Source organism: Leuciscus leuciscus (genome assembly GCF_965113295.1).
Source record: "Leuciscus leuciscus genome assembly, chromosome: 1".
Taxonomy (NCBI): domain Eukaryota; kingdom Metazoa; phylum Chordata; class Actinopteri; order Cypriniformes; family Leuciscidae; genus Leuciscus; species Leuciscus leuciscus.
This window is the reverse complement of record NC_138725.1, coordinates 71,644,872-71,654,622: the sequence shown is the minus strand read 5'-3', so window position 1 is coordinate 71,654,622 and position 9,751 is coordinate 71,644,872. Positions and strand designations below refer to the sequence as shown.

Here is a 9,751-nt window from a genome sequence, read left to right as displayed (position 1 = left end):
GAGTAAATTTGAGTAAACGATGACAGAACTTTAATTTTTAAGTGAACAATTCCTTTAATTTCTAAATATTGTCAGGGGGCATCATAAAAAAAAAAAAAAAAAAATACGTTCAGATACGTAAAAAAGCATTTCAAAATACTCGTTGAACAAAAAACCAACAACTGAAAATGCGATTTATGATGGTAGGTTATGCGAAGAAAAAAAAAGTACAAGACGAAACTCAAACGAACGCAGTATATTTGCGTCATTTAGTGACGTCATCTGTGCGCGACCCAGAGCTCAATGAAGCAAAGTTGAGTGAATTGTTGAGCTTGTTGATGTAGTTATTATGAGTGCCATTCACCGGGCGCTAAAGAAGCACTTCGGATTCGACAGTTGTCGCTCTCAGCAGCAGGAAGATGCCGTGAAAGCAGTGCTGAAGGGTGACAATGACACATTTACACTGGGTTATTATGGGATAAAAGACAGGAGCTCGCTGAATGCTAGTGTTGTTGTTGTCGTCGTCCTGATGTGTGTGTGTGTGTGTGTGTGTGTGTGTGTGTGTGTGTGTGTGTGTGTGTGTGTGTGTGTGTGTGTGTGTGTGTGTGTGTGTGTGTGTGTGTGTGTGTGTGTGTGTGTGTGTGTGTGTGTGTGTGTGTGTGTGTGTGTGTGTGTGTGTGTGTGTGTGTGTGTGTCTCTCTCGCGCAGGTGACAGGGATGTGTTTGTATGTATGCCCACTGGAGCGGGCAAGTCTCTGGTCTATCAGCTCCCAGCTCTTATGTCCAGCGGCATCACTCTGGTTATTTCTCCTCTCATCGCGCTCATACAGGTGAAAACTCATCAAAACTCACCCCATCCACACACATATAAGCCATATCTGTCAGCATGGATAAGCTGCAGGCACACAATAACTTTTGAGCAGGGAGCTGCTGCTTCATAAGCAAACTATGGTTTGCATTATTGTTATTGGCCAGACAATATTTGACAGTTTTGAGACAATTGGCATCAGCTGCTACACCGTGATATAAAGGAATAATTATCAAAAAAGTAAATTCTGGCTGCATCCGAAATCGCATATTTACCTACCGTATAGTAGGCGAAAAACAGTATGTGACAAAAGAAGTACGTCCTAATTCACAGTACTCATAAAAGAGGCGAAAAACAAAGTAACTGACGCTGGCAGGTCACATGATAATGACAACATGGCGAATGTAGTACATCAAGATTACATAAAAAAAATAAAAACTAAGTTTGGTATAAGCGTTACTGAAGTGGAGATTTCTGGCTCAGTGTAGGAGGAAAAACTAATTTTAAGAAAACGGCCTTTTAAGATATACACTGTAATTGAAATCTACAGACGCAAATAGATAAAGTGCTCTAAAATATGCAGTTAAAAGTGTATTTTGGATGTTTTCTGTCCACTAGTCTGAAAAAACACTGAAAAGCCAAAAAGCTCAAAATTGACAGATGCATGAGAAAACACTGTTTTTAAAGGACATACATACGTTTCGGATGAAATACAACGGTTAAGATTGAAATTTGGACAAATGCTGCTGGCCTGAGAATTTTCGATTTCTGTGGTAGCACCCCCCCACCTCCACAATGGTTGCATAGGTGCACTGGAACAATCCTTCCTAAAACGGGTTTTATCGTAGTTTTTGTCCAACTCCATTGACTTGTATAACTCCAAAAACTACGATAAAACCTGTTGGAAAGCATCTTTTGCAGCGATTTTTGTGTGAGCATATCAGTGAACACCCCTGACCACTCGGTGAGTTTCACGTCTTTGTAAACGAAAGTTTTATGCGTTTTAGGAAGGATTGTTCCAGTGCACCTATGCAACCATTGTGGAGGTGGGGGGGGTGCTAACACAGAAACCTAAAATTCTCGGGCCAGCAGCATTTGTCCAAATTTCAATCTTAACCATTGTATTTCATCAGAAACGATCTGAAAACAGGGCTTTAAGTGTAAAATACCGTACTTGTCCTTTAAGTCAATGTCACTGTTTTGTCCGGCCTTAAGCTATATAGCAGTCAATGATACCTGTCAATCAATGGTAGATGATACCAGTCAATCACTAGTTTACAAGAGTGAGAAATGATCTTTTTAAGCATGTGTTGATTCATCATGTTTGTGCTGCTCCAGGATCAAGTGGAGCACCTGAAAGCTCTCAATGTTCCCGCACGATCCATCAACTCCAAACTTCCCTCGGCTGAGCGGCGTCAGATCCTGGCGGATCTGGAGAGCGAGAGTCCTCGGCTCAAGCTGCTCTACATCACTCCCGAGATGGTGGCGTCTCCGTCCTTCCAGCCCTGCTTGAGCTCGCTGTGCTCGCGGGGTCTCCTGGCGTATCTGGCGGTGGATGAAGCTCACTGCGTCTCCCAGTGGGGGCATGACTTCCGACCGGACTATCTGAAGCTGGGCGACCTGCGCTCCCGTCTGCGGGACGTTCCCTGCGTAGCGCTCACAGCCACGGCGCCCAAGAGAGTGCAGGAAGACATCGAGCGCTCGCTCAAACTGCGCTCGCCTCTCCTCTTTGCCACGCCTGTTTTCCGGAAGAACTTAAAGTATGACGTGATCTTCCGGGATCTGTTGCCGGACCCTTACGTCCACTTGCTTGCGTTTGCTAAAGAGGCGCTGGGCGGAAATACTGCTGAAAAGGTCAGTCACTATTTATATGTTACTCGCCCTCATGTTGTTCTCAACCAGTACGACTTTCTCTCATCTGCTGAACACAGAAGTTTAGCAGAACAATGAAGCTTCATTTTATCCATTCAATTAAAGTGGAAAAAAAGATCAATATCAAATGTATGCTTGCATATTAGTTAATGACATGATGCTGAAATGAAGTTCAATCATACAGTGACATAAAGGGGTCCTGACACTGGACCACAAAACCAGTCACATGGGATTCATACAACATCTGAAAGCTGAATAAATAAGCTTTCCATTGATGTATGATTTGTTATGATAGAACAATATTTGGCGGAGATTCAACTATTTGAAAATCTGGAATCTGAGGGTGCAAAAGAATCTAAACATTGAGAAAATCTCCTTTAAAGTTGTCCATTAATGTTTGCAATTGTGCAGCACTCACTCACAAAAATAAATGTTTTATATATTTACGGTAGGAAATGTACAAAATATCTTCATGGAACATGATCTTTACTTAATAGCCTAATGATTTTCGGCATAAAAGAAAAATTGAGAATTTTGACGTGGAAACTGTGTTGTTGGCTATTGCCGCAAATATACCCATGCGACTTGTGACTGGTTTTGTGATCCAGGCTCACATATAAGAGGTCTTTGTATCATTAAAACATCCTGCAAGTTTCATACCTTCAAATTTCAGACTCAATATAAACAAAGAATTTATGTAAGCAAGCTCCAAAAACAGCTTGTTTGGATATTGTGGGATCTGTGACGTCACATGGGCAAATACATTTGCATATGACCACCTCCTGAGCAAGACATCGACCAATAGTTTTACATCATCGCACCATAGGCCCCGCCCACTTTCGTTTAGTCGCTTAATGGCTGACATCTGGCTCTGAGTGTCATGTCACGTCACGTCAAAAGCAAATAGAGCTCATTATAATTACTGACGCTGTCTACACTGATAGTTTAGCTAACTGATAGATAGATGCGCGTTCAACAGGACATGGACGAGTGAAAGAACGTTCGCTTTGATGCGTCCAGTTTAAACAGCATCTCGGAAACAAGTGGATGGTTTTAATAGCGTCCTGGATCGTGTCGAAAGATTATGTTTGTTTGGAGCATTTTGTTTTGTTAATGAGGCACAGTGCCGTAAGTAAATGATTTCATAATGTTTTGTCTTTAAATGACAGTTTAATATGAATAATGATTTAAAAACACTTACTCACGTTCAATAGCGAGTGGCTGTTGATACTGTTTCCTATGCAATGACGTTAGCCAATCATAACAGTGGCTGTTTACTGAAAAGCCATGGACACTTTTTTAAAGTGTTATTGAGCCACACATTGTAATATAGTGTGTCAAAGTGTGTCATCAGTGTCAAGGCACAAGATTCACTGATGTTTAAAGTCATAGACGTCAAACCTGGGTAGAAAATACATCTTGACGTGCTATAATTGAATGTACGTGAACTTAAGTGAGATTTGAAATCTGAAGCGAAGGGGAAGCTCTTCAGTGAATAACAACTAGGCTATATTTCAAGTCTTGGAAGTATCTCAAGTCATGCAAATTTAAATTTAATTGTAACTCTACACCCTTGCCTCATTTAATATACGCTGTTCTATACAAATGCATATGCAAATGAGCCCCGCCTCCACTCACTCAGACCAGCTCAGAGATCCACTGGTTGACGATCACACGTTGATCTGATTGGTTACAAGGTAGTTTGTGACGTCAGAAACACCAGCGATTTCAAACCGTGTTTTTGAGACTGTCTTTGATTCACTGCAGTTTTAAGGAGAAAATACTCAGCAATGCTGTCGACTTATGAATTTGCACATGGTTTGTCTTTAAACACCACATAGACATATAAACAACATTACAAACTTGATTTGCACCACAGGGGGTGAAAAATCTTTTCTGGATCTCAACAGTGTCAGTCACTTTTCATTTTCATTTTATGGAAAAGTGCAACTTGGACATTCTGTGAAACGTCTCCTTTTGGGACTAATAAAGTCATTCAGGTTTGAAACAACATGAGCGTGAGAAAATTATGAATTGTCATTTTTTGCTAAACTATTCCTTATATATATATATATATATACACAGTACAGGCCAAAAGTTTGGAAACATTACTATTTTTAATGTTTTTGAAAGAAGTTTCTTCTGCTCATCAAGCCTGCATTTATTTGATCAAAAATACAGAATTTTTTTAAAATATTGTGATATATTATTACAATTTAAAATAATTGTTTTTCAATGTATTATACTTTAAATTATCATTTATTTCTGTGATGCAAAGCTGAATTTTCAGGATCATTACTCCAGTCTATCACATGATCCTTTAGAAATCATTCTAATATGATGATTCATTATCAAAGTTGGAAACAGTTTTGCTGCTTAATATTTTTTCATAACCTGTGATACTTTTTTAGGATACTTTGATAAAAAAAAAGAAAAAAAAGAAGCAAATGTTTTAAAAATAGAAATCTTTTGTAACAACAATATACACTACTGGTCATCATTTGGGGTCAGTAATTTTTTTTTTTTTTTTTTTTGAAATAAATCAATACTTTTATTCAGCAAGGATGTGTTAAATTGATAAAAAGATTTATATTATTAGAAAATATTTTTTTATTTTGAATAAATGCAGTTCTTTTGAACCTTTTATTCATCAAATGTATTAGGCAGCAGAACTGTGTCCAACACTCATAATAAATCAGAATATTAGAATGATTTCTAAAGGATCATGTGATAGACTGGATGTCACATGTGACACTGAAGACTGGAGTAATGATGCTGAAAATTCAGCTTTGCATCACAGAAATAAATGATAATTTAAAGTATAATAAATTGAAAACCAATTATTTTAAATTGTAATAATATATCACAATATGACACATTTTTTTCTGTATTTTTGATCAAATAAATGCAGGCTTGATGAGCAGAAGAAACTTCTGTCAAAAACATTAAAAATAGTAATGTTTCCAAACTTTTGGCCTGTACTTTATATATATATATATATATATATAAACCAAGATGATATAATGTTAAAAGCAATTTTTGGTTTGCAGGGATGTGGGATTGTTTACTGTCGAACCCGAGAGAGTTGTGAGGAAGTGGCTCATAAGTTGACTAAATTGGGAATTTCAGCCAAGCCCTACCATGCAGGTGATCCCGCTGCCTTTTCAAGCTTTATAGACTATAATAGTATAATGTTGTTGTGCATGTTTGCATGGGAAGCTCATTCTGTGATCTCTCTCTCTCTCTCTCTGTCTCTCTCTCTGTCTCTCTCTCTCTCTCTCTCTCTCTCTCTCTCTCTCTCTCTCTCTCTCTCTCTCTCTCTCCTCTCTCTCTCTCTCTCTCTCTCTCTCTCTCTCTCTCTCTCTCTCTCTCTCTCTCTCTCTCTCTCTCTCTCTCTCTCTAGGGCTGAAGGCGGGCGATCGCACAGAGAGTCAGGCTGACTGGATGGCTGATAAAGTGCCTGTCATTGTGGCCACCATCAGTTTTGGTATGGGAGTGGACAAGGCCAATGTCAGGTGAGTTTCTCATCATAAGTGTACACTAATGTTCAAAAGTTTGGAGTCTGTAGAATCTATTTATGTTTTTGAAAGAAGTCTCTTCTGCTCACCAAAACTGCATTTATTTGATTAGAAACACAGTAAATCTGTACTATTGTGAAATATTATTACAATTTAAAACAGCTGTTTTCTATTTGAATATCTGTTAAAATGTAATTTATTCCTTTGATCAAAGCTGAATTTTCAGCATCATTACTCCAGTCTTCAGTGTCACATGATCCTTCAGAAATCATTCTAATATGATGATTTGATGCTCAAGAAACATTTATTATTATCATCAATGTTGAAAACTGTTTCATAGTTTTTTTTTTCAGAATTCTTTGATGAATAGAAAGTTCAAAAGAATGGCATTTATTTGACAGATTTTTGTTTATTTAGATTATAAATTTTTACTGTTTTTACTTTAAATAAATATTAATTTCTTTGAAAAATAAGAACATAAAAAATTGTGGTGTTTCAGTCATGAATGAATCATTCTCATTTACTTTGATTTATTCAATTTATTTCTGCCATTTATTTGGTGCCTTTTTTTTCTTTTTATAAATCCTTTAAAAAAAGTCTAGGCCAGCCACTGACTAAATGGAGGAAACAAATCTGCTTTATTGCAATTTTTTTTTTTTGTGGTGCAAAGGATTATGGTGCCTAAATACAATTTCTTCAGTTGGTGCTCCTCGTGTGACGGTCAAAAATTTGTGTTTTTTTTAGTTTTTTTGTAAAGTTTAAGTTTATGAAAAATGCACAAAAATACTATTTTCAATTTTTATATGAAATGTTTTACTCTAAAACTGCAAGAAAATTAAAGCCATAAATCTAAACAAGTTTTTTTTCAAAAATGAGCTTTTAGTCAGATTTTGTTAAATTAAGTTTTTTTTTTTTAAGTAAACTTAAATTTTTTTTATAGAAGTTTGTTTATTGCTAGGAAAAAATTAAATATATATTTTCTAAATCATGTTTTACTCTTAAAGGAACACTCCACCGTTTTTTGAAATAGGGCTTATTCACCTTCTTTCCTACATTTAGATAGGTGGGCAAATGCATTTTTGTCTCAGTGCATGCATTGTTTTAGTTTGACAGGGTCGGCGCTAGCTTAGCTTAGCATAATGAATGGAATCCTTTGTTGCCAGCTAGCATGTCCTGAGTAAAAGTGATATAAAAAAATAAAAAAACCCAACTAATTACTTCTTGTGGCCTGCGTATTCACAACAAGTAAAAATAGTGATGCAGATTAACACTAGACGATTTCCTATGCAGATATTGACTTGGGACTATATTAGGGGGAAGCACAGGTGAAGCACTGCTACTTGGGCGCAGAGATATCACGCCCAAGTAGCAGTGCTTCGCCTGTGCTTCCCCCTAATATAGTCCTTAAGTCAATATCTGCATAGGAAATCGTCTAGTGTTAATCTGCATCGCTATTTGTACTTGTTGTGAATACGCAGGCCACAAGAAGTAATTAGGTGGGTTTTGAATTTTTTTTAAATCACTTTTACTCAGGACATGCTAGCTGGCAACAAAGGATTCCATTCATTATGCTATGCTAAGCTAAGCTAGAAAGAAAGTGAATAAGCCCTATTTCAAAAAACGGTGGAGTGTTCCTTTAAAGCTGCAGTCCGTAGCTTTTCCTCTTTGTCGCCATCTCTGTTTTAAATCTGCAATTGCAGTCATTCGCGGAATTATCAACTTTACGTGAGTTGTGCCTCGACACAGCACAGCGCGGATGAACACAATGTTTTGAGGAGAATGTGTGTCTCTCTATCACCGCCCCGGGGTGGAGACTGTCATTCAGAATCACAGATTATACTTTTTGGAAGTATGACCAAGATAAGAGTTTTCACCGGAAAATTTCATCTGAACAAGTAAGTAACATCCACTTTTGTTCTGACCAACTAAGGGGAAAAAAGCATTGCAGTAAATTGCGCTGATTAAATCTAACGATCGCTTATTATATCACGTAAAACCGCGCAAATTATACTTTGTTTTCAAATTGTTAATGTTAACAACATCAGCATTGCGTGACTACATTTAATGCCCTTCTGATATTTGTCCTTGTTTTCGCATGGGCCCGGTTGCAGTCTCTTTTTTTCTGTAGCCACTCCGAAGTCCGAACGAAGTCTTTTGCATTTTACAATGGGTGAATCTTGTCACTGGTGATTGTCGTTTGAACCTTTCTGGATCCGCCATCAAATTAATAATTTTAATTATATCAAGTGCTGTGAGAAAAGGCTATAAATCTCCACCTCCAACATCTTCACACGCAATATAGCCTACTAGCCGAGACTCCTTCTTTATGTGGACAGATGTGACGTAATGACGCAAAGACATGCTCGAATTTCCCGCGGAAATCCACCAGTACCACTGGAATTAAAAACATTATTACAAGCTTACCGTTTTGAATCGAGCTAAGGCAAGCAGATAGTTTTGAACACTGGCTGGTTATGTACTTGCTCAAAAATTTATTTTGGATAATTTTGAACCCAAAAAAGTTACGGACTGGAGCTTTAAGTTTGAGTTTGATATCTCAATAAATGAGCTTTCAGTCAGATTTTGTTAGGCCGCAGTACCAAACGTTTCCACTAGATGAAATTCGTCTCCCATTCATTTCCAATGCCGTCATTTTTGATCACGAGGAGCACAAGTGTGACTATTTTTTTCAAGACCATTAAACCTTTTTGAATCATGTCCATGATTATTTTTGTGTTCACATAGCAAGTGCCAAAACCAACTTTCGTACCATTCAGAGGAAGTAAAATTTTTCGAAGAGCACCAGAGGGTTGATGAATCTGTAGACATGTCAGACTTCTCCATCTCTGCTTTACCGTGTTTGATGTTGCGTGTAAGTGTCCGTATGTTTTCAGGTTTGTCGTTCACTGGAATGTGGCGAAATCTTTGGCCAGTTACTATCAGGAGTCGGGACGAGCCGGCCGTGACGGACTGCCATCGTCCTGCAGGATTTACTACTCTCCCAAAGACAGAGACCAGCTCGGCTTCCTCATCCGCAAGGAGATCACGCGCAAACAGGTCGGGAACAACATCCGATTTGGATGTCTTCGTACTAGGGCTGGGCGATAAATTGATTTTATAGATTAACTCGAATGTGTAGTTTACGTCGATTTGTTTGAATGAAAATCGTTCTTCTCTTTTACATCCGCTGACGCTCCCCTCTGGGCTCCCGTAGTTCCGAACGGGATCAGCGTTTGCCATAGAGATACACAAACAACATGGCAAATGAGCAAGACCACGGCAGCACAAGCACACCCGCCAAAAACATTTACAAACTGAATAAGCAGGGCTGCCAACTCTCACAAATTTACCGTGAGACTCACGCAATTGTCACTTTTCACACGCTCTCACGCCACACATCCATTTTCTCACGCAGAGAAAAATCATGAAGCAAAGCAGACACTGACACCACCAGACAAGACAGAGAAGGTTACTACTGATATGAAATCAATTCTTAGCTCTCAGATTTTGTCAATTTAATTACATAATTCAAACAATAAACACTGTTTTGGCGCTTGTAAATGTGACGTGACAG

The 9,751-nt window shown here is 38.1% G+C and overlaps 1 protein-coding gene across 2 annotated transcripts in view; it reads left to right on the top strand.

The window, feature by feature from the left end:
* The first annotated feature begins 262 nt into the window (after window positions 1-262).
* Window positions 263-9,751, top strand: part of recql5 (RecQ helicase-like 5) — a 36,703-nt gene continuing 27,214 nt past the window's right edge. For both annotated transcript variants that reach the window (XM_082185286.1, XM_082185285.1), the window contains exons 1-6: window positions 263-422; window positions 688-809; window positions 2,126-2,641; window positions 5,710-5,806; window positions 6,063-6,174; window positions 9,072-9,234. In XM_082185286.1, the coding sequence (XP_082041412.1) occupies window positions 329-422; window positions 688-809; window positions 2,126-2,641; window positions 5,710-5,806; window positions 6,063-6,174; window positions 9,072-9,234 (1,104 nt within the window). In that variant the 5' untranslated portion in view covers window positions 263-328. The remainder of the gene's footprint in view (window positions 423-687; window positions 810-2,125; window positions 2,642-5,709; window positions 5,807-6,062; window positions 6,175-9,071; window positions 9,235-9,751) is intronic.